Genomic DNA, 25,999 nt, shown 5'->3' on the forward strand with positions numbered 1-25,999 from the left:
GGCTGCTCAACGACCCCTAAACTACGTGCTACTGCTGCTCCGCTACTACTCAGCTCCCGGAGACCAGAGTCTGGACATTCTAGCGTCCAAGCACCTCATATCATCATCTCAGCTTGGCTCACCTCCTGCAGCTCGCCCTAACCTGAAGCTCCACATTAGGCGGCGCATTAGCCGCAGTCGAAATTTCCGATTGGCGGCGACCTGCATACATGGTCCGTGGTTTCATGATATCATGTGCGCCTTTTATCTTTTATTAAATTCTCGATGCATCACAAGGAAACCTCAAGTCGGGTTCTGCTCTCGCCATCTGTTTGGGCTCGGCCTGCCCGCCCCAGGAAACCAGCCACGCAACCTCAGGTCTTCACATCCGGCTCGTCGCGGCCGACATACTGCTTGAACTTGAGAAGCTCCGTCGCCATCTTGATCTCGGGCTTGAGGAAGTCCTGTGCGTCCTGCTCGTACGTCGACGCGTCGCTGGTGTGTTGCTCAACGTACAGCCGGATCGTGGCGCCGCTCGAACCGGTCCCTGAGAGGCGGACGACGATGCGGCTACCCGACGAAAAGCATACGTAGAGGCCCTGGTTGCTCGATATCGACCCGTCGAGGTCCGTGTACGAGAAGTCACCGGCCTCGGTCACCGTGCGGTCTGATCACAATCACGTATTTGTTAGTTATCATCATTATTGACAGCCGCCTTCTAACCGAAGATGGAGGCAAGGGGTATAAAGGTCAAGAGGGTCGGACTGAACGCACCCCCGATTTTGCTGCCGATAAAGTTAGGGTCCGAGATCAGGTCCTTGAGCGTTCCAACGACCTTGTTGGCACCGTCCGAGTCGACGTCCTCGTAGTCGTATCGCGTGAAGAAGGTTCGGCCGTACTCCTTCCAGAAGTCAAGCTGGATCTGCTTGATGCTGGGGGCCACTTCAGGGTGCTCTACACCGAGCCCGGCGATGATGTTGAGCCAGGCCACAATGGCCCAGAGCCCGTCCTTCTCACGGATGTGGTTGCTGCCAGTGCCGAACGACTCCTCGCCGCAGATTGACAGCTTGTCCGCGTCGAAGAGGGCACAGAAGAACTTCCAGCCCGTCGGCACCTCGTAGCAGTCCAGGCCCTGCTTCTTTGCCACGAGGTCCACAGCTCCGCTGGTCGGCATGCTTCGCGCCAGCCCGTACACGCCCTGCTTCTTGAAGTACGGGATCAGCTTGGCGTGGTGCGCGATAATGGCCAGACTGTCTCCCGGCGACACGAAAGCCCCGGCGCCGTAAATCATGTTCCGGTCGCCGTCACCGTCCGAGGCGGCGCCGAACGGGATCTTGCGCTCCTCTACGACGTCCACGAGCGACTTGGCGTACACCAAGTTCGGGTCCGGGTGGCCGCCGTTGAAATCAGGGCTGGGCTCGCAGTTTTGCGTGCTCTCAGGCCCGAGGCCGAGCTCCTGCTGGAAGATTGCAGTGCCGTATGGGCCGGTGACACCCGAAAGGCCGTCAAAGAGGACCTTGAAGTCCTTATTGGTAGCGAAGAACTTCTTGATCAGGTCGAAGTCGAAGATATCCTTGAGCATCTCGACATAGTCGGCGGTGCTGTCAACGATCTCCACCTCGAGCCCGTCATAAGTCTTGGTACCAATGGCGCCGAGGTCGATGTCGGGGATGGAATCGTTGATCTTGTATGAGGCAAGCGTCTTGGAGGTCTCGTAGATCTTGTTTGTGACCGACTCGGGAGCCGGGCCACCGTTTGCCAGATTGTACTTGATGCCAAAGTCGTTCTTGGGGCCTCCGGGGTTGTGGCTGGCCGTCAATAGGATGCCGCCCGTAGCCTTGCGCTTGCGGATAACATGGCTGGCCGCGGGTGTGGAGAGGATGCCGTTCTGGCCGATCAAAAGCTTCTTGACGCCGTAGGCGGCACCGATCTTGGCGATCAGCTGGATCACCTCGGGGTTGTAGAATCGACCATCGCCGCCAATGACCAGGAAAGCACCTGTCGGGCTGACATGTGAGTTGCTTGCAAGTCCTCGCCACACCTATCTCAAGTGGCAACGCCAGGTCGCTCAGGGGTGAGTGGGAGGGGATGCACAGGGGATGGGTACCTTCGGCGCCCTCGGGGATGGAGAGGAGGATACTGGTGACGAAGGATTCACTATAGTGAGGCTTCTGGAACACCGTGACCTTTTTGCGAAGACCCGATCTGCAGCACCGAGTGAAAACTGGCGGTCAGCTAGGTAGGGGCCTTTTTGGTGGGACACCAGAAGAAACAGCCCAAGCTCGACTACATAGCGAGGGGCTCGCTTTGGAAGATGAACCCACTTACGTTCCGGGCTTCTGGTCAGTGAATGACTGGAATTCGACGGTCTTGACGCCCATCTTGGAAGAGTTAGGGGAGGACAAAGGATAGAGCGGGTGGTGTACGGCGTGAAACCTGGCTCGGCAGGAAGCAAAAAGGGCCCAGGGTGGCGAAGGAGGACAAGCGCCGGCCTTTATATATCACCAACAAGCATCACCCCCGAGCCTGGAGCTCTCGAGGACTGACGGCAACAACGCGTAGGTGGGGTAGGCAGACGGTGACCTCATGCTTGCTTTTGGTTGAGGTGGGGTCGAAGCTGCCGCGGGGGCTTGACAACCCAAGCGGGTGGGCAATGCAAGCGGGTACAACCTGAGCTGGAGACTTGCAAGGAGGTCCAGCCAGCCATCCAACCATCACATCAATTTTAGGGGTCTGGTTGGTGGTGAGAGCTTCGGCAATGGACCTCCAAGTGACGCCCAACGACACCATGGGGCCGCCTGCGCTTGCAACTGACTTTGATCCTGCGCGTAAACAAATCCCGCGCTGCCCGGAGATTCTGCCCAATCCTTACGTCCGGCTTTTTTGAGATAAGTGCCTGCCTACCTACCTAGGTACCTACTCAAGTACCGTGAGGTGTCAAAGGCGATAGTGCCTCTCGCCACCCAAAACAGTTGGGCTTTGCGGTTCGTAGAAAACCGGGTCGAAAGCCTACTCCAGAAGAACTCGGTACGACAAGCCGGCTCCTGCACTGCAGCGGGGGTTGCAGACGAGAGTTGCTGAGGGAATAAAAATAAAACCAAGGGTAGACGAGAAGGACACCAGGTTGTACTTCTGGCGGTCTAGCCAAAAGCGGAGTCCAGAGCAACCGCCACCTCGACCACCCTTTAGAATACTGTGTACCCACCCTCCTCTTTTATTCAGGACTTGGTCTTTTTATTATTGGCCATGGCCGCCGCCGCCGGGATGAACAACAAGTCCCGGTAGTGCTTCGCCTCCCGGATGCTCTCCAGGATGTCAGCGCGGGCGGTGTGCACCGACTTCTTGCTGGGCGCCTTCTTCGCGATCCTCGGGCTCCAGCGGCGGGCGGCCTCCTTGATGGAGCTGACGTCGAGGATGCGGTAGTGCAGGTGCTCGACGACGCGCGCGTAGGGGCCCCTGCGCAGGAAGGCGCGGTCGTGGTGCACGCTGTTGCCGGCCAGCTGGGCGACGCCGGGCTCGGGCACGTGCTTGCGGATGTAGGCCAGCAGGTCCTCGGCGGCCCTCTCGGGCGTCACCTCGGAGGCGAGCACCCGCTCCGTCAGCCCCGTCTGGGCGTGCGTGCGCGTGCACCACTCGCCCATCTGGTCCATCCGCTCCTTGGGGAGGTGGACAGCGGCACCCCAGCCCTCCTCGTCGGCAAGGTTGAGCTCGCCGTCGGTGATCAGGCAGAAGATTTCGATGATCTCCTCTGACTCGGGATCCAGCCCGGTCATCTGCACCCAGTCGTTTTAGTTTTTGCCTTCTCCTGGCCGTCAGCGCCGGATGCCGAGGCCCGGTGTGACACAGGGTTTCCGAGAGGAGGTCACCCGACTCACCTCGCAGTCGATCCAGATGAGGGGGTCTTTTAGCGCAGCCATATTTGCGAATCTCGGGCGGAGGATATTGGAGAACCACTCTGTGATGGTCCGGATTTGACGGTGCTTTGGATTCTGTAGAGCTAGTCTTGGGAAAGGACGGCAAGGAAAAGCCCGGGTTTGTAGGGGTTCTCAAGCGCGTTTATACCAAGTAAGGAAGGTTTGGCGAGTTGTCGTAGCAAAGTGCATTTTGCGAAAGCGCAGTGGCCCAAAATCCCACATCGACTCAGCACGTATTGCGTTGAATTTTCAGGCTTTGACAGTGGAGCGTGGGGCTAAGGGTGGGGGATTGTGGGAGCTTATGGAGAGCTTCTGGGGCTTTTTGGGGACCTGCTGGGCGATCTTCAGAGGTTTTGTTTAGAACGAGATGATCGGCTTTGCCGTGACAGGGGCAGCACGCTCATGTCGTGCATAAAGTCTTGGTTCGTCGTCCGAGCTTGCACCAATCAAGGCATCAATGGATTCCTAGTTCTCGAAGGTCTCAAATGACCTAAGCTTTAGGGCTGTTGGGCTTCAAAAACGGGCTTGCAGCCACTCCAGGGCTTGCTGGACAATGCTCGCTTTTATCGCCTGGCCCTTTTGTAAGCCAGCCATCGACACCCATCGACACCCACAAAGACGCCGACGCCTCCTCGGAGCTGTGTAACCAAGCCAAGACGTTGCTTGCCGATCCTACCGAGCAGCCAAACACGATGGGGGACGCAAGCGAGGGCTTCTTCACTCCCCCACCTCCGCCTAAGTCGGCATCCCCGCCCCGCATCCTCATCGTCGGCGCTGGCTCGAGGGGCCAAACCTACGCCCGCTCCGTCACGAGCGTGACCAACGGCGTCGTGGTCGCCGTCGCCGAGCCGGACCCCTACCGCCGCGGCCTGGTCGGCAAGGAGTGCATCGCCGGCTGGGGCGGGCCCGACGGCGCCTACCCGCCGCCCAAGGGCTCCTCGTTCGCCAACTGGCGCGAGTTTGTGGCCTGGGAGCGCGCTCGCCGGGAGCGGGCAGCCGCGGCGAGCGGCAATGGCCACGTGCCTGAGGGCATCGATGCCGCCTTCGTCTGCGTCCAGGACGAGATGCACCGCGAGGTCGTGCTCGGGCTCGCGGAGCTGGGTGGCATCCACATCATGTGCGAGAAGCCGCTGGCGACGCGGCTGGCCGACTGCGTCGAGATGTACCGCGCCCTGCGGCGGAGCAACGCGCCCGGTGCCGGGCAGCAGCAGCAGCGCGGCCTCGTCTTCTCCATCGGCCACGTCATGCGCTACAGCCCGCACAACATGGAGCTGCGCAGGCTGCTCCTGCAGGACCGCGTCGTGGGCGAGATCCTCGACGTCGTGCACACGGAGCCCATTGGCCACTGGCACTTTGCGCACAGCTACGTGCGCGGCAACTGGCGCCGCGAGGACACGTCGGCCCCGAGCCTGCTGGCAAAGTGCTGCCACGACGTCGACCTGCTGCTGTGGCTGCTGTGCTCGCCGCCCACGTGCGCGGCTCCTACTACCGAGGGGCAGCCCGGACCGCACATCCCCTCCACAGTCTCGAGCTCCGGGTCGCTGAAGCTCTTCAAGCAGAGCCGGAAGCCGCGCGAGGCCGGGGCCGCCACCAACTGCCTCTCGTGCCCGATCGAGAGCTCGTGCCAGTTCTCGGCCAAGCGCATCTACGTCGACGGCAACGACGGGGACGCGATGAGGAGTCTCGACTCGAGCAACAGGGACTGGCCGGTCGACGTCGTCCTCCCGGACATTGAGAGCTACGGCGATAAGGCACAGGCCAGAGCGGCGCTGCTGGCCGAGCTGGCCAAGGACTACGGATCCAACGCGCCCGACAGCGCGGTGCGGGCGCGGAACTGGTTCGGCCGCTGCGTCTGGGAAAGTGACAACGACGTGTGCGACTCGCAGGTGGTGACAATAACGTGGGACGAGGAGCAGGTGGCTTCCCCCGGCGGCGGCGGCGACAGCGGCAGCAGCCCGGGCCGCGGCGCCAAGACGGCGACGCTGCACATGGTGGCGCAGACCAAGAAGATCTGCCAGCGCTACACGCACGTCTACGGCGAGCACGGCGAGGTGTACGCCGACTCGGCCACCATCACGGTCGAGGACTTCCGCACCGGCCGCACCACGGTGCACCGGCCCCGGCTCGAGAGCCTCGGGCACGGCGGCGGCGACAACGGCCTGGCGCGCCAGTTTGTCCTCGCCGTCGACCGGGTCAAGAACCACGGCTGGGACGCGGACCGGGCCCAGCGCGAGCACGTCGGCTGCACGCTCGACGACGTCCTGCGCAGCCACGCCGTCGTCTTTTGCGCCGAGGACGCGCGCAAGGGCCGCGCCGTCGTCGACTTTGGGCGCTGGTGGCGGGACGAGGTCGAGGCGGGGCTGGCGGCCGAGTGAGGGGAGAGGGTTGGGCGTTGCGTCTGTCCATCACTACATGTGCATGATCTATCTGCCTACACATACATACAGTCAAGGTACCTGGCAAGCATTGTAGCAAGGGCATTTGGCCTCACTGAATTGATGTACCCCTCCCTTCATCCACATGTGTCACTTCTTCGCCAAGGTGAAGATAGAAAGGACATGGTGTTCACACAATTACATCTGGCTCGCAATGCACCAAGTAACCCCAGCAGCTGTCGTTTCATCATGACCAACCAACCCAAGACCAAGCGGGGGATTGGCCAGACGTGGTCGGGGAAGCAGGGGGGCCTTTGAAATGCGGGGGAACAAGCCCGCCGTCGAGGCCTGGCCCGAAAAGCCAACCAGGAAATGACGTCCTGGACGGTGCGGAGGAGTATTTAACCCATGGTTTCCCCTCATCTAAACCCTGTTCACACCTTCCTCGAGATTGTTTACGCTTTCGACTGTATTCTCGCAATGCGTCTTTGGTGCCTTCTATCACCAGCCCAACCGGCACGAAAAAAAAAGGACTCCCTCTATCCCAACTCTTCAATCATATCCGGGGTATCCGACTAGACGCAACCTCCGCTCATGCGCCAACTCTAGCTCTACGATGTTACGTGCACCTAATTTACAACAATCATAGACTCTCTCAAATCACGTCACGCGCGCAGTAACCGATTTACTCGCTGCTCGACTTGAAGACCCACCTCTGGTTCTCGCTGCTCTGGGCAAAAGGCACGCCAAGCTCAAAGAGCTTGAGGACGACGTTGGAGAAGTCCTTGAAGAACAGGTCGCTGTCGGCAGCGTACTTCTTGACCCACGGCAGGAACTGCTTGTCCTGGATGAGCACCATGTCGGTGGGCAGCATCATCAGGGTCTTGGTCTTCTTGTCGACGTACTGCAAGATGGGGGAAAAAAGGTGGCAAGTGTCAGCAATCTCGTTTTGTTTTCTCTCTTCTGTCCTCTCACAAGGCCTCCTTTCTCTTACCTGCTTGGGGCCGTTCCACTTCTTCCAGTCCCACTTCTCCTCGAGCAGCAGCTTGTAGAAGTCGTTGGTCAGGACGGTGGGCGAGAAGGTCCACGGGCCGTCGAAGCCGCTGCGGTCCGTGTGGCAGCGGCCGAGGGCGTGGCCGCCCGACAGGGCCACAATCTCCTGGTCGTTGAAGCCCATGCGGTAGAAGATGTTCCTCAGGTGGTCGGCGCCCTGGGTAGCGTCGGGGAGGCGGCCGTCGGGGGTGCAGGCGGCCATGTCCTTGTCGGAGCGGCCGGGCCGGAAGGGGACCTTGGGGCCCAGCATCTCCTGGATGGCGCAGACGCCCGACAGGATCCACAGGTCCGAGTGCGTGATCCAGGGGAACTTGGCTGTTGGGTGGGGGCGTCAGCAATGTGCCAGCGCCTTTTTTTCTTCTTTGTTTCTTCCCCTTCTGTGGATGTGAGCGGGCAAAACAACATACCTTTGACGGGCTCGAGGAAGTCCCGGGCCGTCTTCAGGCCAGCGTTGGCGCCGTGGTCGCCCTCGGGGGCGAAGCGCATGGTGGCGCCGTTGCTGCCGCCGGTGCCGGTCTCCTTGTCGTAGGTGCCGCTGGCGTGCCAGGCGAGGCGGACGAGGATGGGGCCGTAGCTGCCGTCCTCGTAGTCGTCCTTCTCCTGCAGGAGCTTGGCGACCTCGTCATAGACGGCCTGATAGTCCTTGAACTCGGGCTTGGTGAGCTTGGCGGGGCCCTGCTGGGTGTACCAGAGTCCCAGGCCGCCGACGGCAGCGGCGCCACCGGCCAGCCAGATCCAGGAGGAGCCGCCGCTCGCGGGCTTGGGGAGCTCTGCCTTGGGGGCTGCCTTGGGGGCCTCGGACGAGTAGAAGCGGCGACCGGCGGTGCGGGCGCTGGTGGAGAAGGTGCCGCGAGCCGTGGTCCGGCTAGCGGCGCGGAGGAACTGACGGGAGGTGGACGCCATTCTGGGCAGGGAGAAGCTTCGTGTCAGCCGGCGCCGAGCGGTGGGGTATCAGTGGCTTCTTATCTCGCCAGCCGGGCGTGGTTCTGATGGCTCTGATAGCTCGGCTTCCGCCTCGGACTATTCACCTTTGGATGTCAAAAGGTCGGTTGTTGGAAAGGGAGCAGGGTAAGAATGGGAAAGAAAAGCAAGCAGAGTCCAGATAAAACAACCCGCGGCTATGACATAAAAGGGAGACAGAGGCGAGGAAGGAAAACGGGTCGGCATTACGGAAAGAATCTGAGAGAATTCCGAGCTTCAGCGTCTTTGGACCACTTTGAATTGACCCCACGATGATTGGCGGGCGAGCTTCGGCGGCAGGTCCACCACAGTCCACAGGGAGACTTCCAAATCCCGGGCGTTAGGGCGTTGGGTTGGAGCCCCGTCATGGAGTCCACTTCGGTGGGTGTTTTACGTATCGCGTCCGGCTTGTGCCTAGATTGATATCTTGCCATTAAATCGACTTGGAAAAGGCAAGCGGGACTTATTGGCAATCTCCCGCTGTGCCACTGATCTTCCCTACAGCATTCTCAGATGTTCAAGTATCGTGAAGCACATGCAATTGGCGCATGTCACCGAAACAGCGGCCCCTCCGATAGCGGAGAATCATCATATCCCGTCTACCCCCGGACGATCGACGTCAGTTTCTCGGGCTGACAGGGGGCGCCTGGTGATCCATTTATTTGATTTTGGTGGTTGAGTGAGTGCTGTCCAGAGCCTCGAGACAGAGCCCTCGGCGAGCAGGTTATCTCCGAGATGTTGGTCTGAGATATCTTGGTCCCGAGACAGGTTGTGATGTTTCCATCACGTAAAACACGCCACCAATCTTTTTCCCACGTCAGCACGGCAGGAGGCAAACTGGCGCTGCACTCGATGCAGCCATGGTGCCGCCCGGCCGAACTCACCTCGGTGTCTACTACATATCATGCCTAGTTGCTGAATAATACCAATTGCATCCGCTTCTGCGTTCAAATCTTGTCAGTGAGTGAGTCCCAAGGCTGGAGGTACATTCAGCACCAAACGCGACGGCACGTGATGGCGCTTATCAGTGGCACCTGGAGCCCTTTCCCCTGCCCTGAAGCCCGCCTAGGATCCATATGCTTCTAGAAAGGAAAAAAAAATTCCGCCTGGCAGTCAGGGGTGCTGGGCGGAGCTCCCTCCGAATGGCGAACTCGGCGCACCGCAACACTCGCCGAAGCCGAAGCCAGAGCTGCCACCCACATAACCCAACCCCCAAAACATAATGCCGCTCCCAGCCGCAGCAGCAGCAGCAGCAGGCAGGGCGGCGCTGCTCCGCGGCGTCGGCCGCCACGCGCGCGGGGCCGCCCGGCGTCCATCCCTGTCGACTACATTGTCGTCGTCGTCGTGGGCGTGGGCGTCGTCGCCGCTCCAGCGGCGGTGGGCGCAGGTGCACGACGTGCGCTTCGTGGCCACCACGCAGGCGCCGCGCCGCGTGCTCGACAAGTACCGCGACAAGCTCGACCGCAAGGCGCGCGACGAGGGGCTCGCCGGCATCGACCAGCTCAAGGCCGCCTACGCCGACCGCATCCGGGAGCAGCGCAAAGCCGACGCCGTCTCCGTGCCGGGGCTGGATGAGCTGCTCGCCGCCGACGGGCTGGGGCCAAGCGATGCGGCGGCAGTGCCTGAGGCTGCCCCGGCTTCCACTACCGCCACCACCACCACCCCTAAAAACGACAACAGCAACAACCCCTCATCCCCGGGCGGCCCCCAGTCGAGCAGCGCCGGCGCCGGCCAGATCACGCCGCTGTCCGAGATCCTGGACCTCCCCAAGGCGCGCGCCCTCCCCGTGGCGGAGCTAACGTCCCTCTGGCGGCGACAGCACGCCGGCGTCGCCGACAGCATCTGCGCTGTGGTGCCCGCGGCGACGTACGCGGGCATGGAGGCGCTGGCGCGGCTGCGGCCGCAGTTCGTGCTGCCCGTGCCGCACCCGGACGCGGGCGCCGAGGTGCACTTTCTGCAGTGGACCTTTGACGCCGCCACGCGCACCGCCACCGTGCTCTTCACCCAGCTGGCCGAGTACAAGGCCCGCGGCGAGTTCGCCCAGCCCCACACCACGGCCACCCACTACACGGACCTGGCGGCTGGCGGTGACGGCGGTGACGGCGGCGGGGTGGTGTTGATGAGGGGTGTCGTTGACGGCCGCCGCGGCGTCAAGGTCGCCGACGCGCAGTGGCTGCTCATGTGTCTGCAGCGCTTCTACGGCGGCGGCGGCGGTGGTGGCGGCGGCCGGGACGTGGCGGCCGCAGGGACCGACGAGAGGGCGGCCGAGAGGAGGAAGCTCCTCGAGTGGTTCAGCACGGGCGACGAGCGCTTCAGCATAGAGAAGCTCCTCGAGGAGACCGAGAGGCTGGGCTGATCAGGCCACGCGGCCCAGGCATGTATTGTATTGTACGTGTTTACGAATACTGTTTTTTTTTTTTTGGGAGATGGGCGTTTACGCTTTTCTTTATTTTAGAGTAACAACCATCATCATGGAGGTACTACTGACTCTATTTGCTATGCAGTCCAAAATGCCAAAACAAACATGCCACACGAGATGATTTTTCACGCCAAATATGCACCATCAACTACAGCTTCGCCCCGTCCTTGCGCTCCTCCTGCTTGACCATGTCGCGCAGGACCCGGCGCAGGATCTTGCCGCTGGGCGACTTTGGGATCTCGGGCACAAAGACGACGCCGCCGCGCAGCCTCTTGTGCGGCGCCACCTTTGTCGCGATCCAGTCGGCAATGTCCCTGGCCCTGGCCTCGGCCTCCCCGGCGGCCGCAGCGCAGGGCTGCTTGAGCACGACGTAGGCGCGCGGCACCTCGGTCGCGGCCGCATGGTCCTGGACGCCGACGACGCCGCAGTCGAGCACGTCGGCGTGGCCGAGCAGCAGGCCCTCTAGCTCGGCCGGGGCGACCTGGAACCCTTTGTACTTGATGAGCTCCTTGAGGCGGTCGACGCAGTACAGGTTGCCGTGGCGGTCGCACGTCACGATGTCGCCCGTCTTGAAGAAGCCGTCCTCGGTGATTGCCTCGCGCGTCAGCTCGGGCCGGTTGAGGTAGCCGGCGAACACGTTGGGGCCCCGAACCCAGAGCTCGCCGGGCTTGTCCTCGCTGCCCGGCGACGACCCGGGCACGATCTCGGCCCCGTCGTCGGGCGAGACGAGGCGCGCCTCCATGCCGGGCACCAGCTTGCCGATGGAGCCCATGAAGCGGGCCCAGTCCTCGGGCATCTGAATGGACACGACGGGCGACGTCTCGGACAGGCCGTACCCTTGCTTAACGGGCAGCTTCAGCCGGTCCCAGAGCGCCTCGGTCAGCTCCCTGGTCAGGGGCGCGGCGCCCGAGTGCAGCATCTTGAGCGACGTGAGGTCGTACTTGTCCACTATCGGGCTCTTGGCGAAGGCCAGCACCACGGGGGGAGGCACGTAGATATAAGTGACGCGGTGCTTCTCGATCAGCTGGCACGCCCTCTCCATGTCGAACCGCTCCATGAGGATAACCTCCCAGCCGGCGTACATGGTCATCAAGATGCACGATGTGAGTCCCTGGTTTGGTTGCGTTAGAGCGGAGCTTGCAAACCAAGATAAAGTGGGTGTGGGTGTGGCATGCGAGACCCAAGTCTACTAGTACTAACATAAACATGGAAAAACGGGATGAGACCCAGTAACCTGTCGCCCTTGCCATCGAAGCCGCCATGAGGCAGCAGGTGCTGTCCGTCGGTCCTAACGCCCTGCAGGATGTTGGCGACGATGTTGCGGTGCGTCAGGCAGACGCCCTTGGGCAGGCCCGTGGTCCCGGAGCTGTAGACCAAAAAGGCAAGGTCCTTGGCCGGCTCGACGAGCGTCTGCGCGTACCGGCTGCAGTAGAATGTGGCCCTGATGCTGCTAAAGTGCTTGTACCGGTGGTGCTGCTGCTGCCGCGGCGACGACGAGTCCGACTCCGACTCCGACTCGGCTTGCTGCTGCTCACCGATCAGGATGATGCGGTCATGGGGTATCCCAGCCGCGGCCGCAGCCCGCGCGGCGACGTTGAGGAAGGGCCGCTGGGTCACGAGGGCCTTTGCGCCCGAGTCGCGCAGCTGGAAGGCGAGCTCGTCGGCCGTGTAGAGCGGGTTGGCGGGCGAGGCGACGCCGCCGGCCCACAGCAGGCCGGCCGTGAGGATCGGGGTGTCGACGCTGTTGGGGGTGTAAAAGGCCAGCACGTCGCCGCGCCGCCAGCCCCAGAGCGCCTTGAGCCCGTGGCCAAAGTCGAGGGCGGCGCTGCGCAGGCGCCCGTAGTCGAGCGTGTGACCCGTCCGGCCGTCGGTGAAGAGGACCTTGCTGTCGAGGAAGGGCTTGGACTCGCGCTCGAAGAGGAGCGTCCAGAGGTCGACGTCGGGCACGTCGAGGGGGGAGTAGGGCGACGAGATGGGCATGGTTTGTTTGCGTTTTCGTTGGGAGGGGGGTTGTTGGTTCGAGGTAAGGATGGCGGGTGAGATGGCCGAGGAGAAGAATTGGCCTCCTTAGCTCTAGCTTTAAGTTAAGCTTTGGCTTCCCCCGAGGTCGCCGGCTTGCCTCGGCATTTGTGTTTCATTGAGCTGAGCTGAGCTGTGCTCACCCCGCACTGTCTGCACAGCCGTCCGTGGGGGTGCAGGGGTAGCTCAAGGGGCGCCTACAGGTCCAAATCCGGGGTAGCCCGACCGTGTCTTGTGACTTGGTTGAATCACCAACAGTTCATCAAAAGCCCTTTGCCAATGGCGGTGTGAAGTGACATTATGGATTTGTTCGAGCATTGCTAAAGGTCTTTCCTCAAAGTAAAAATTAAGGTGGGTGCTGCTTGGGATCCGATGACGGCGCAGCTGGATGCCAAAAACTGTAGGGTGGACGACAGCTTCATCTTGTGGGCTTTCGTACGAGTATAGTTCTGTCTTGGCGTTGATTGCAACTGGTGTCCATGTCTTGTCTAGGCTTTTCGTGTGAAGACATTTTGGCTGGTGCTTTCACTTTTGTTTTATTTTGTGCCAGACCTCGGTAAGATTAGATGATGCTAATACATTTTCGCAAACCCATCCATACAAAGAAAACCACACATAGGGGTCATTCCTATATCGTCAAGTCGTCCACCTCCCTCTCTCCCCCACAGAAACTCAAGCCTTGGCCACCTTGGCCAACTTAAACTCGGCCTTCTCGAGCCCGTCGGCCTCGACGGTCAAGACGATGGGGCCCTCACCCGCGGCGCCGGGCTTGGCGCGCACGATGGCAAGCGCCAGGCCGCGGAAGGCCTTGCGCGTCGGCGACCGGAAGGAGCTAAAGTCGGCCTGGTCGCCATTGTCGGTCGTGACGAGCTCTCCCGGCCCGCTCACGGAGAAGTGTAGCGTCGGCTCGGCCGTGTGCACCACATCGCCCTCGGCGTCGGCGACGGCGACCGAGATGAAGGCCAGGTCGTCGTCGGCCGGGCCCAGGCTCGCCTTGTCGTGGTACGACGACGCCAGCAGGCGCGACGCCGGCCCCGTCGTGCGCACCGTCGCGTTGGCCCAGGGGCTGCCGCCGGCCTTGTACGTGGCGACGTGCACCTCGCCGGGGGCGTAGCGCACGTCGTCCCAGCGGAAGCGGTACTCGTACTGGGCGCGCGTCTTGCGGCCCTGGGACACGCCGTTGACAAAAAGCTCGGCCTCGCTGGCCGACGAGTAGACGTGCACGGGCGTGACCTGGCCGACGCGGTCGGGCCAGTTCCAGTGAGGGAGGATGTGAGCCATGGGCACGTCCGGGTTCCAGCGGGCCTGGTACATGTAGAAGCGGTCCTTGGGGAAGCCGGCCATGTCGATGATGCCAAAGTAGCTGCTGCGCGACTGGCCGTCGAACGGCGTCGGCTCGCCCACGTAGTCCCAGCCCGTCCACACGAACTCGCCGCCGACGTAGGGGAAGCGGTCCTGCGCGGCAAAGACCTTGTCGGGCGTCGCGCCCCACTCGACGGCGTAGAGGTCGTACGAGCTGACGGTCAGGGCCGACGGGTCGGCGCCGGTGCCGTTGCCGGCGGTGCTCACGATCTCCATGTTCCTGCTCGTGACGGGGAAGAGGTAGGTGCCGCGCGAGCTGATGACGGACGAGCTCTCGGTGCTGTAGATCATCTTGTCCGGGTAGCGGCCGCGAAAGTTCTCAAACGTCGGCGCGCCGTGCCCCTTGCCCTCGCCCTGGTAGTTGAGCCCGATGATGTCGACGACGCCCGTGAAGGCCGTGTCGGGTCCGGCGTTGTTCATGCCCAGCGTCGCCTGCCGCGTCGCGTCCTCGGACTTGACGATGTCGTGCAGCCGCCGCGCCTGCGCCTCGCCGCCCGACACGCGCTGCTCATGCACCTCGTTGCCGTACGACCAGGCCCAGACAGAGGCGTGGTTGCGGTCGCGCCGGATGAAGGCGCGCAGGTCGGCCTCGGACCAGTCCTGGAAGATGCGGGCAAAGTCGTTGTCCGTCTTGTGGAAGGCCCACGTGTCAAAGATCTCGTCGAGCACGAGGATGCCCAGCCGGTCGGCCAGGTCCAGCAGCTCGGGCGCGGGCGGGTTGTGCGACGTCCGCACCGCGTTGGAACCCATGTCGACTAGCATCTCGAGCTGGCGCCGCGCCGCTGGCACGTTGAAGGCGGCGCCCAGCGAGCCCAGGTCGTGGTGCTGACACACGCCCTTGAGGTAGATGCGCTCGCCGTTGACGTAGAGCCCGTCGCCCGCGTACCGCAGCGACCGCACGCCAAACGTCGTCTCGTACTCGTCCAGCAGCTCTCCGGACGCGGCGCCGTACACGCGCGTCACGGCCACGTGCAGGTTCGGCTCCTGGTTGGGCTTGGGCCCCCAGAGTTTCGGGTTGGAGAGCGCGGCCGAGCCCGTCGTCGAGTTCTTGCCGCCAGGAGCCACGGTGACGGTGGCGTTGGCGATGGTGGCAACCTTGGCGCCGCCGAAGAGGATGTCGGTCACGACCGACACCTCGACGTCGGCCGCGCCCGAGTTCTCGACCTGCACCACGAGGCCGACCTTGGCCGACCCGGCCGACACGTCGCTGGTGGTAACAAAGGTGCCCCACTGGCCGACGTGCGCCGGCTTCACCTTGGTCAGCCAGACGTCGCGGTAGATGCCGCCGCCAGGGTACCAGCGGGACGACTCGAGGGGCTGGTCCAGCCGGATGGCGAGCTGGTTGTCGCCATCGACGAGGTACGGCGTCAGGTCGAGCCGGAACGACGCGTAGCCGTACGGCCAACCGCCGACGATGTGGCCGTTGAGCCACACGGCCGCGTACGACATGGCCCCGTCCACCTCGAGGTACACCGTCTTGCCCTTGTCCCCCGCCCCGACGGAAAAGGTGCGGCGGTACCACCCGACGCCGTGGCTGGGTAGGCGGCCCATGTTGCCGCCCACCACGGGGTTGGGCCCCGTGTAGAAGGGCGCCTCGATGGCCCAGTCGTGCGGCACGTTGAGCAGGGCCCAGGCGCTGTCGTCGAACGAGGCCGCGGCCTGCTCGACGGCCGCGGGCTCGTCCGACGGCCGCACGTGGCGGGTCCCATCAACGATAAAGTCGTTGGCCGAGGGCAGCAGCCATGGCTTCAGGACGTCGTAGCTGAGGCCGTCCGGGTTCGACTCGAAGCGCTGGAAGCGCCAGCCCGAGTTGAGGCTGGACCGCTCGCGGCCGGCGGCGGCATGGTGTAGGAAGAATACGAGCAAACCCAGGAGCCCGAGGCGACGGCCGGCCTGGGAGGGGTGGCGGGCCGGCATGGCAATGTTTCTGACGCTTGCTGAGACCGTTTTCTCACTCGGCTAGGCTGGGGTTACCAAGCTGCCTACCCAACAAGTTCTCCCCGGGTCAGGAGATGCGAGAGGAACAGACGTCCTTTTATGGACCCAGTTACCTGCCTACCTGCCTAGGTACCCAGGTTTGTCATGGCCCGCAGTCCACTGTCATGAGCTGCCAGCAGAGGGGGGGCCATCTGACGTCGGTCCCTCATCCACGACCACTCCGCGATCCCCGCCAGAGGACAGACAGCCCACCCGCCTGTTCTGTCCTCGGTCCGGATTCGGCGCAATGCCCGAGATGGACAGTCGTCGTACCTGCAGAGTTCCTGCCCTGACACCCGTCTTCCCCGACCCCAAAGGCTGGGGGGGAGGGGCATGGCATGGTGGATTCGCCTCTCTCCAGCGAGCCATGATTGGAGCGGCAGGCGGCTGGCAAGCAGGCTCTTTGTCGTCTGCGTACGTTCCTAACCTTGCTGGTCTTTGCTTGGTACCTACAACTCCCGCCCGGTAATCGCCGGCAATTGGCCGGCTCTTCCTTGCTCGCATACGCCAACCCCATGTCTTGGCAGAGTCTTGTGACCGGCTCCCGCTCGCGCATCGTGGGCCAAGACGAAATGACACCATGATAGCGACAGCTCCAAAAGAGCCGACGTATCTTGACTAAGGGGTTAAAGGAGGCCCGGCGCCTGAAAGCGGGACGCTGCCAGGGGCAATTAAACCGTCGCTTGGGACTGCTTTTGGCCGAATGCCACCTCCCTGATTGGGAACATGGAGATGGGGAAGTACAAGGTGGGGAGTGAGGAGAAGAAGAGAGCAAGAGATCGGCAAGAGGCACGAGTGATAGACAAGACGGCCGTCATATCTGCCTATATTTGAGGGTGGCCCGAGGAGAGGCTGGGATGGAATGGAGCCATGTCCATACCCACTTCATAGGAGCAGCTTCGGTCAACAGTCTTCTCCGAGCTTCACAGTTGGGCTGAATGAGCAAAAACAAAGTGGTATCCGAATTCAATACGGGAAACTCGACAAACCCTGGATCAACAAAATCCAAAGCAACGCAGAATTACAAAAACCGTAGCAACCTCGTCTCATGACCATGCACGCTCATGGCTGTCGTTCCTCCTAGACAAAATGTGAAGCAATTCGTCAAGCTTTGGAGAGGCAAACACAAGAGCTTTTTGTTTATCTTTTTGTTCCCTTCCACTCTGGCCTCGCCTGGGACGGACAAGGTCTCGCAGGAACGTGATGCAGTAGAATCCTCATGATATTTGTCCGGTAGATCAATAACGACAAAGGGAATGGAAGGAAAAACAAAACATTAAGCATCCGTCCCCTCCACACAAACGCGTTTATTCACATGATAACGTCACATTTGGTGGGGGCGAGCAGACGGATAGTCTCTCTGGGTTATGCCATCCACTTTAAACAAAAAGGCTGCCGCAACCCCAGCTCCTCTCGCAGTTGCACTCGCCGGGCGCCTTCCAGTCATCATCAGTGAAGCTGAAGAAGACGGTCTGGCCACCGACGGCTCCCTGGATCGACTTGATGGCGGTAGCCTGGGCATCCTTTCCGGGGCAAGAGTTCTGGATGCACTTGCCAGCACTGGGCCAACCCGACTCCATGATGTAGCCGGCCTTGCCACCGCAAAGCGACTCGACGATCTGCATCTGGCTCTTGACAAAGGCACCGGCATCAAGGGGCTGGACGTTGCCGTTGAAGTAGGCGTGGATGTTGGCACCGACGACATCGATAGCGCCGCAGACCTTCTCCGCGACGCCCGGTGCCTGCCAGCCGCTGACGGTGTCGGTGGTGGTGACGGGGGCGTTGCAGCCGTGACTGCGGAGCATAGTCTTGACCTTGGTGATGAGGGTGACGAGCTGGTCGGGCGTGCAGAAGCCGTTGAACAGAGCCTCGTTACCAACAACAGCCATCTCGACGAGATCCCACATGCCCCACTTCTCAATGGTGGCGATCTGGTCGGCGACGTGGGGGTTGCCATTGTCGCAGCCAGGGGCACCGACAAAGACACCAATGATCATCTTGACACCGTACTTCTTGCAGGCGGCACCGACGTTGGGGAGGGTATCGCAGTCGGTCGAGTAGACGCGGATGGAGTTAAAGCCACCATCCTTGATCTGCTTGATGTCGGCATCAACAGCAGCGGCGTCCTTGCAGAAGCCACCCGGACCGTAGGGGGTGTAGGTCATGGCCCACTGGTTGCCACCGCCCAGCTTGGGAGGGTTGGGGCTGGTAGCCGGGGTGCTGGGCTGGGGCTTGGACTGCTCGGGCTGCTGCTGCTTGGGGGTCTCGGCGGGCTTGGGAGCCTCCTGGGTGGGAGCAGGAGGGGCCGGAGCGGCAGCGGTGGTGGGCGCGGCGGGAGGGGCCGGAGCGGGGGAGGTGAAGGGGCACACAACAACCACGCTGGTCTCGGTCACGGTGGTGACGACCTGGGGCGCGGTGTAAGTACCAGGGGGGTAGACCGTGACAGTGGGCACCAGGATCTCCTTCTCCTTGGTCACAGTGGTGGTGTGGGGACCAATGGTGTACGTGCCCGCGGTAGGGCAGACATAGGTGGTCATCTTGATAATGCTGGTGACATCGCCATTGGGGAGAGGCTCCGCGGTGGCAACGGGGCAGACCACAGTGGTGGCGGTAGTCACAACGGTGGTGACACCACCCATGGTGTGGGTGCCCGAAGGAACCTTGGTGACCTGAGCACCGCAGACCGTGGTGGTCTCGGTCAAAGTCAGGGTCTTCGCCGGGAAAGTGTAGGTGCCGGGCGTAGGGCAGAGCTCCTGGATCGGCGTGGGGACATTCGGGGGTCCGGTGGTCTTGGGAGGAACAACCGGGGCCGAGGTGGTGGCCGGGACGGCAACCGGTGTGACAGCGGTCGAGGAAGCGGGCGCGGGCTTCTCCGGGACCAGGGTCGGCTCGCCGTAGATGGTGGTGTAGTAGGTCTTGCACTCATTCATGCAGACACCGGTGTCGTTGAAGCCACGCTTCTCGAAAAGGTCATGGGCGTGGCGATGGGCGCGATGGGCCGTGGCGCCGTTGGCCAGCGCCGCAAGAGCGGCGGCGACGGTGAAGCCCCTCATGGCTGCCGAATAATAAGGTCTAAGGATTTCTGAATTAGGTTGTCTTAATGAGTGCCCGCTGAACGAGTGAAGCGGTATTAGGGAGACGAAAGAGAACGACAAAGCCGAGAGCTGCGCTCAAGTTGATAAGGGCAACCTCCAGATACGTTTTCGTGGGGAATAGAAAGAGAACCAAGCTGGAGAAGAAAAAACCCGAGGGCAGCGCGTTATTATGGCCAGCGTACGGGCGGCCAGGCCGGGGGGTGTGGGTTTTCGTCCCAGGGGAAAGGAGACCCTGACGCCTCGACCCATTTCGGGGGGCACACCCATGGCTGCTAATTGCTCTCATGGCGGTGGAGAGAAGTCGGTGCCGCCGCGTTGGTCAGTGGACGGTGCGGTGGAGGGCGCCAGGATGGGACGCTGAGGAGGCATGGACCTAGCCAGTGTGTCCGTGCCCACCCTGCTTCCACAAGAGGCGGGCAGAAAGCCAAGCAGGGTGCCATCGCCTGGCGCCTCGACTTGTTTACCAGTCTGTGGGGCCCCAAGATGAGCCCTGGAAGGAGGAATGGTCCATTGGTGGGTGGTCCAAGATGCCATGGAAATTGGATCCCGTAACCCCTTACGGGAGACGTCCATAGGCAACGCTGGCGGCCAGGGTGGCAGGCAGAAAAAGGAAGACGGGGCGAGAACATGGGACGGCAACATGATGACCACGACCAAGGATGGATCCCGCAAACTAATGCGCGCTAGGGCTAGGTACGTCGATGCCAACTTGACAAGCGACAGACAGGACACGAGGCTGCGGTGGAGGTGGTGCTGTGTCAATCGCCGTGTCCACGTCGACGAGTCCCTACCGCTCAGCGAGACTGAAGAGCCTTTCGTCGATCGATCAGCCAGCCCACGAAAGGTGGATGAGATGACATGGAGCACTTAGCTTGTGAGGGATGGGATGGCGGCAATGCAGATTGGGGACTCGGGAACAACACCCAAGAAAAAGAAAAAAAAAATAGCAAATGGGCCTGCAGGAATAGGGGTCGGTAATTGTGGGCTGGGCGGCGCATGGTTGGTTGGCTGAGCTTCATCCGTTCCTGCAGCGACTCGCCGAGGTTGGCAAGCACACCCACACAGGGTAACCCCCTTCTCATACGGTGGGGCCGTCAGGGGAGCTCGGCTTGAAGGCACGAAATAAAAATAAAGGGAAAAATAAAAAAGAATAGTGAAGGTGACTTGACTTGAAATGAGTTAAGCGACATTAGCCAACCCGTCATCGCGAGCACAGCCGCTGGGAGTATTGCTGTTCGTTCGTTGCGCTGTTGACCCTCCCCCCTGGCTCCGGCCACTGGGGACTGTTGCAAGGGGAGAGGATAGAGAAGACAGAAACACAGCCTGCGGGCGACCAGGAAACAAAAATCTTGGTCGTCACTGTTAGTTTGTTGTGTTGTGTTGTGTTGTGTTGTGATGCACAAATCAGCGCAGCGACGATCGTCATCGCCCAATCCTCGGCACCCAGCCCGCTGAATTGAACCCCTTAATAAGGCGGTCAATCCTACTTGAGTCAGCAAAAACCGGGTTTCGAGGCGGGATAGCTTCGACTTCTGGCTCCCCATCATGTCCCCATGAGCCCACTAGCCCGCCAGCCACCTGGTCTTTTCCATGTGGTCAACCCGAGAAAACACCCCGTATCTTGAGGGGATTCATGCCTGGATGCTCCTGGAAGCACTCGGGGTCGAGTGTGGGTGCAGCACAATTACAACGTAGTAATCCGGAGGTTTAATAAAGGGGCGGTGGTGGCGCTCGACGGCGAATTGCATCTCTTGGGAACAAGCTTGGTCGTGGTTGGTGGTTGGCACCCACCCGCTCAAGACTTGGGCGACCTTGGGGGCTGCAGCATGGCAAATTTCGCTTTGATGCGAGGCAGCCGATCCCATCTGGAAGCGGCCGCCCTTGTCCGCACCAGCGCTTGGCAGGCGCTGCTGAGTGCCGTTCGCCCACCGCCTCTAAATTCAGGGCCCGTCTGGTCCCTTTGAGCACAGATCACGGCCGGCCGTCGGGCCTCGGAGGTCGTCATTTTGTATCGCCCACGCCATTCATATTTGCGAGCTGGGATCAAGGTAGCTTTCGATCTCGCCGCCCGCTGTCGACATCCGGCGCCTATTGCCTGTGCCAATGGTCATGTGCGAGTAGAGGCCGCGGGTCTTGATTCAGAGCGTGTGCTTAAACTGCACAAAGTGACAGTCTAGGCATGCACATTCGGGCTGCTTTCAGCACAGGAAACAAAGGCTCTCCTCCAAATATCCACACCTTCGTCGGTGTCGACGATCTCCGGCGCCACCTTTTGCCACCCCAAAGTCCTTCCCCTGCAAAGGGGCATGTTCCCGTCTCCCTCTACGGAGCTCCGGTGCCTTTTGTCTGGGCACTTTTCTGAGTCCTGGCACTCCCTCTGTAGAGGTTGTGAAGATGGAGAAGGCGATGTAACCCAACAAGACCGAATACTGCCTAAAATATTTACACGTGAAATGATCAACTCGCAAACGCCATGATGCGATTACGGGGTTACTGCGAGTTGATAGGTAAGCTTACGATGTATTGCTGTACCAAATCATATTAGGCGGTTCTGTCTCAACCCGGTCCTATTCGTGGTGATAATCCCAAACCCAGCCTGAACTCCTCGTACCCAGACTGCATTGTTTCCTTGATTTAGGTATAACGGCAACGGGAAGTGATGAAAAGACAAACGTCAAAAGCAACCAACGCCAGCCTGTAGATTATCGTCAGGTGTTTTAGTACTGCGCGGCGAAACCCAGGGCGAAGACCAGAGCAATGACACCAGCCTGTGATATCATGTTAGTAAAATATCTCCTGGATACATGGTGCAAAGACACCGAGTCGGCAATGTGGACAAAACTCACCGAGGTCGCGGACATGGCGGAGGCGCCGGCCGGGAGAGGGGCGCCGGTCGTGGTGGGGACGGGCGCCGAGTGGCTGGTGCTGCTGTGGTTGGACACGCCGTGCGACATTGTGGCATGTATGTCGTGGTCCGCGCTGCTGGTGGCTGCGATGGGGACGACGGCCGTGTCTGTACCCACCAGGACCGTGGGGCCGGTCGTCGAGGGCACGCTCGGGGTGCCCGGCGCCACCAGGAGCGTGTCTGCCGCGCCCGTGGCAGAGTCCATGTGGTCCATGCTGTCCATGCCTTCGTGTTGGGCCAGCGCGACGCCGGCAAGGCCCAGGAGCACGGTCTGAAGAATGTACATAGCTTTGGTGGGCGTGGTGGTGTAACGACCGGGTTTCTGTGTGCGTATCCGGTTGACTTGTAGCTTCGGACAGGTTGACAGGCTGGCTCACTTGGTATAGTGCTTGGGTTGTTTGGAGGCAAACTCGATACTAGTAAGCAGGCTACCAACACTACTGAAAACCACATCTTCGGGTCAGGATGGGTCCCAAACTTATATACAACAAGAGCTCAAAGGGATCATCCCTCCACTTCAAGAGGCCCTGGGTGTACCGTCGATCTCGCAGCGGACGGACGCAAACGGACATGGTTCTAGGTATGGAATAAAGAATGTAGCCAGCCGTCTGGAGATCAGCGGTCTTGGCCTCAGTGAGTCCGCCAGGTGTGACGCACCAGCCGAAGGAATGCCGCCAGGAACAAAGAAGGTTCCCTCAGTTACCCCTGAGACATGTGTGAGGAGAGGGGTAAACGCAGGATTCGCCCCAGCAGGGCGGACGGGGCTTTCTCGCCGGATACCACGCCTCCCACCAAGAGGCAGATCGTTCAGCTATCATGTGGATCTGTCTCCTCTGATTGAAATGCCTCCTGTAGGGCTGCTGGTGCTTTGCCATTCGCAAATGGCAAGGAAACATGAAAGCTGTTGGCAAATTGAACGGCACGTGACAGCGCGGCGCATGTAGCCGTTGACGTGAGTATCTCCAACGCCCCACTATAAAAAATCAATAAAAAAAAATCAGAGGAGACGACGACAACGGCATGTCAAGCCTGGCATCGCCATGCAACCCATTGGAGTTGGCATGTGAAGCAGTTCTCCCCGGAGCCCATAGCAACAGCTCGCAATATCTGCAAACGGGCGCGTTGCCATGCTACAACCCAGGAGGGGCGGCACCTATGTGTGCTGGAACTGCCTTGCCCGGGGCGTGCGTCCACGAGCCGCCGCCGGCGTGCCAGACCTGCAACGGCCCCGGGTCACGTCAGGGCTCTCAGCATCTCCTATACTGCGTATAGGGGTGCAAACATTCACGACCATCAAGCGCCACCGCACAACCCTCGCCCGTCATCCCAAGCCTAAGCCCAAGCCCAACTACCGTGATTCCCTCGCGGCTACGGCTGATGCCGGACCCAAGCAATCCTCGATCCGCGAGCAGCTGGCAAAGTGGGAAAAGGAGCAAGGGCAGGCCAAGGTAATAGACAAGGACAACATTGCCTTCAAGCTGCCGTGGGCTACGCATAACAACGCGACACGCTCTCAGACATCGCATGGCGCCGCGGAGCTGGACGAGGATGCCAGGGGGAGCCCGGACGACAAGGTCGACTTTGATCTGGAACAGGACCTCCAGCCCATGTCGTCGGGCATCCAGGCCGGCGACCTGGTCGAGTTCCCGTCCAACGCCCAGAGGGCGCGTCAGATGGCCGTGTGTATCGCCCGTATCGATGGCATAGACCACTTCTACGCCGACAACGGCAGCTGGGTTTTTACCAGAGCGGCATACACCAGGTTTATCGTTCCTGGCTTCGCCTCAGAGGCCGAGATCGCTCCTGTACGCGGTGCTCTGCCGCCCTCGGGCACCTCGGAAGAGGCCATGGTGGAGCTACGTGACAAGCATCAGGGGCCAAGCAGGGAGCTTGCCGAGGGTCTGCTGTGCAAAATGACAGAATTCGCCGCCAAGGCAACTGCCGTCACGCAGACATACTCGACCCGGCTCGAGGGCGCGCACGAAGCCGTACTGCAGTCGGGGGGCTCCTTTATCACGGCCGAGGAGGCCGCCGAGGTGGTGCTTCCCCACCAGGCCCGTGACCTAGACACCATGGAGATTCCGGTCGAAGCTGTCTATGCCGTGCACCGTGCCATGCTCAAGCATGAGGAGGCCTTTTGTCCCTTATTCCGCGCCGCTTTTGGCCTCCGCGGCTGTCTCTTCGAGGTCCTGCCCGCCGAAGACGTCGACGCGGTGCGCACCGCCAAGAATATTGTGCGAGCCTACTACATCGACCAGGCCGCGCGGTTATCTGAAGACAAGTCGGAGAAGCACCGCCCCAAAAACAGACTGGAGAGGTTCGTCGACAGGGCCCGTCGTCAGATCGACCGCAGTCGCAGGCTCCGCGACCACAGCGCTGGAATGGGTCTCCTAGGTCCCTGTCCTACCGTGTCTGAGGCTGAGGCCGAGGCAAAGGCCGTGGCCGGCGCAGATGATGCGCCCCTGGAGGCCACGGGCTGGCTTGACGAGGAGGATGATACTGAGATTATGCGCTTCATGTACCTGTGGGCTGCGAGCCGCAAGTTCGCGCCCGAATCGGGTATCAATGTCTACGGGTCCACCATCCTCAAGGCCCTGGGTCGCTACAGTCACATCGAGCGGCTTGACGTCTCGGTCGGCTGGATGTTTTTGCAGGAAGTGGGCTGGATCCTCCCCTGGGACTTTGCCGCACGTCACACACTTCCGCCCCCAGGTCTTCAGGTCAGCCGCACCGGCGGCCTCCTCGGCCGTCCCGAGCCCATCTCCCACGAGGCGCTCCACCGGGACATATACCCCGGAAAGCGGAGGGACTGGGGAGACACCAAGATCTACTGCATTGACTCGGCCTCCACCACCGATGTCGACGATGGACTGTCGATCGAGCGCACCGACACACCAGGGCAGTACTGGATACACGTGCACATCGCGGATCCCACGTCGGCCATCGTGCCCGGAGACCCAGCCGCCAAGTACGCCGAGATCATCACCCAGACCATCTACCTGCCTGGTCACTATGAGCCCATGTTCTCTGGAGACACCGTCAAGGACCGGTTCTCGGTCGCGCGCGGCAGCCGCTGCCTCACCTTCAGCGCCAAGCTGGACGAGAGCGGAGCGTTGCTCGACCTAGACATCACGCCCGGCGACCTGGGCAACGTCGTCTACATGACCGTCGAAGAGCTGGCCACCGTTTGCCCCTTTCCACCTGGTCCGAAGCCGCCGCAGGACAGCATCCGCGTCGGCCCTGAGCTGCCATCCGAGGAGGTCCTGAGCGCCGAGGTCAAGCCGCTGTCTAGGATTAGTGACCTCTCGCCCGGGGATGTCGAGGACCTCAAGCTGCTCGGCCGCCTGACCGACGCCCGCCGGGCCGTCCTCGAGGCCAAAGGCGGCATGCCCGCCAGCGCCTTCCGGCCGCGTTCTGTCGCGCGCCTCTCGTTTGAGAACACACGCGTGGTCGAGGCCCCGGACGGCTCGTTCCGCGCCCTCGGCGACCCCTCGATCGAGGTGTCGTACCCGGACAACGGCGGCCACACACTCGTGTCGACGTCGATGCTGCTCGCCGGCGAGGTTGCGGGCCGCTGGTGCGCCGCCAGGGGCATCCCCATGCCCTACCGCACCATGCCCCAGGCCGAGCTCAACCGGGCCGTGCTGCTGCCCTGGGCCCGCGACGTCTTCTACCCAAAGGTGCTGTCGGACCGGCCCCTCGACACAACCGACGAGAACAGCTTCGCCGCCCTCTCGGGCCAGCACCAGCTGAGCGCCTCGCCCGGCCCCTACTTCCTGCTGGGCCTCGACGTCTACGTCAAGGTCACCAGCCCGCTGCGCCGCTACGCCGACCTGCTCGCCCACTGGCAGATCCACGCCGCCCTCGCCGAGGAGGCCCGCCGCCGCGACGCTGGCGCCTCCCTGCCTGCCGCCGCGGCCGTGGCCCCCGCGACCGCCGAC

General features: G+C 61.6%; 11 protein-coding genes across 11 annotated transcripts in view; 4 read left to right on the forward strand and 7 right to left on the reverse strand.

Annotated features, from left to right (window-relative positions):
- Positions 1 to 203: 203 nt before the first annotated feature.
- On the reverse strand, positions 204 to 2,586 carry GGTG_09664 (phosphoglucomutase). Its single transcript, XM_009227519.1, has 4 exons — positions 2,308 to 2,586; positions 2,087 to 2,184; positions 754 to 1,977; positions 204 to 646 (listed from the first exon to the last, which is right to left on the reverse strand). Exons 1-4 carry the CDS (start codon positions 2,358 to 2,360, stop codon positions 354 to 356), a joined length of 1,668 nt encoding a protein of 555 aa, XP_009225783.1. The 5' UTR covers positions 2,361 to 2,586; the 3' UTR covers positions 204 to 353.
- GGTG_09665 (oligoribonuclease) lies at positions 2,550 to 4,137 on the reverse strand. The gene is made up of 2 exons (XM_009227520.1): positions 3,855 to 4,137; positions 2,550 to 3,752 (listed from the first exon to the last, which is right to left on the reverse strand). The coding sequence occupies exons 1-2, from the start codon at positions 3,894 to 3,896 to the stop codon at positions 3,198 to 3,200; spliced, it is 597 nt and encodes a 198-aa protein (XP_009225784.1). The 5' UTR covers positions 3,897 to 4,137; the 3' UTR covers positions 2,550 to 3,197.
- Positions 4,138 to 4,303: 166 nt separating this feature from the next.
- GGTG_09666 (hypothetical protein) lies at positions 4,304 to 6,523 on the forward strand. The gene has a single exon (XM_009227521.1). It carries the CDS (start codon positions 4,586 to 4,588, stop codon positions 6,266 to 6,268), a length of 1,683 nt encoding a protein of 560 aa, XP_009225785.1. The 5' UTR covers positions 4,304 to 4,585; the 3' UTR covers positions 6,269 to 6,523.
- GGTG_09667 (cytochrome c peroxidase) lies at positions 6,323 to 8,770 on the reverse strand. The gene is made up of 3 exons (XM_009227522.1): positions 7,729 to 8,770; positions 7,263 to 7,636; positions 6,323 to 7,172 (listed from the first exon to the last, which is right to left on the reverse strand). The coding sequence occupies exons 1-3, from the start codon at positions 8,222 to 8,224 to the stop codon at positions 6,954 to 6,956; spliced, it is 1,089 nt and encodes a 362-aa protein (XP_009225786.1). The 5' UTR covers positions 8,225 to 8,770; the 3' UTR covers positions 6,323 to 6,953.
- Positions 8,771 to 9,372: 602 nt separating this feature from the next.
- Positions 9,373 to 13,056, forward strand: GGTG_09668 (hypothetical protein). Its single transcript, XM_009227523.1, has 3 exons — positions 9,373 to 10,669; positions 10,786 to 11,803; positions 11,925 to 13,056. Exon 1 carries the CDS (start codon positions 9,504 to 9,506, stop codon positions 10,635 to 10,637), a length of 1,134 nt encoding a protein of 377 aa, XP_009225787.1. The 5' UTR covers positions 9,373 to 9,503; the 3' UTR covers positions 10,638 to 10,669; positions 10,786 to 11,803; positions 11,925 to 13,056.
- Positions 10,701 to 12,876, reverse strand: GGTG_09669 (hypothetical protein). Its single transcript, XM_009227524.1, has 2 exons — positions 11,901 to 12,876; positions 10,701 to 11,811 (listed from the first exon to the last, which is right to left on the reverse strand). The coding sequence occupies exons 1-2, from the start codon at positions 12,678 to 12,680 to the stop codon at positions 10,849 to 10,851; spliced, it is 1,743 nt and encodes a 580-aa protein (XP_009225788.1). The 5' UTR covers positions 12,681 to 12,876; the 3' UTR covers positions 10,701 to 10,848.
- GGTG_09670 (hypothetical protein) lies at positions 12,991 to 17,012 on the reverse strand. Its single transcript, XM_009227525.1, has one exon. It carries the CDS (start codon positions 15,996 to 15,998, stop codon positions 13,392 to 13,394), a length of 2,607 nt encoding a protein of 868 aa, XP_009225789.1. The 5' UTR covers positions 15,999 to 17,012; the 3' UTR covers positions 12,991 to 13,391.
- GGTG_09671 (hypothetical protein) lies at positions 16,942 to 19,354 on the reverse strand. Its single transcript, XM_009227526.1, has one exon. It carries the CDS (start codon positions 19,109 to 19,111, stop codon positions 17,438 to 17,440), a length of 1,674 nt encoding a protein of 557 aa, XP_009225790.1. The 5' UTR covers positions 19,112 to 19,354; the 3' UTR covers positions 16,942 to 17,437.
- A 301-nt stretch (positions 19,355 to 19,655) lies between these two features.
- Positions 19,656 to 20,024, forward strand: GGTG_09672 (hypothetical protein; the record flags this gene model as incomplete). The annotated part of the gene is made up of 1 exon (XM_009227527.1): positions 19,656 to 20,024. One exon carries the CDS (start codon positions 19,656 to 19,658, stop codon positions 20,022 to 20,024), a length of 369 nt encoding a protein of 122 aa, XP_009225791.1.
- A 1,840-nt stretch (positions 20,025 to 21,864) lies between these two features.
- On the reverse strand, positions 21,865 to 22,763 carry GGTG_09673 (hypothetical protein). The gene is made up of 2 exons (XM_009227528.1): positions 22,000 to 22,763; positions 21,865 to 21,921 (listed from the first exon to the last, which is right to left on the reverse strand). Exons 1-2 carry the CDS (start codon positions 22,342 to 22,344, stop codon positions 21,871 to 21,873), a joined length of 396 nt encoding a protein of 131 aa, XP_009225792.1. The 5' UTR covers positions 22,345 to 22,763; the 3' UTR covers positions 21,865 to 21,870.
- A 422-nt stretch (positions 22,764 to 23,185) lies between these two features.
- The window catches only part of GGTG_09674 (mitochondrial protein cyt-4), a gene marked incomplete at both ends in the record, with an annotated part of 3,835 nt that continues 1,021 nt past the window's right edge, over positions 23,186 to 25,999 (forward strand). Inside the window, one exon of the mRNA XM_009227529.1 lies at positions 23,186 to 25,978. Coding sequence (XP_009225793.1) covers positions 23,186 to 25,978 — 2,793 coding nt within the window. The remainder of the gene's footprint in view (positions 25,979 to 25,999) is intronic.

Source organism: Gaeumannomyces tritici (genome assembly GCF_000145635.1).
Source record: "Gaeumannomyces tritici R3-111a-1 unplaced genomic scaffold supercont2.5, whole genome shotgun sequence".
Lineage (NCBI taxonomy): Eukaryota > Fungi > Ascomycota > Sordariomycetes > Magnaporthales > Magnaporthaceae > Gaeumannomyces > Gaeumannomyces tritici.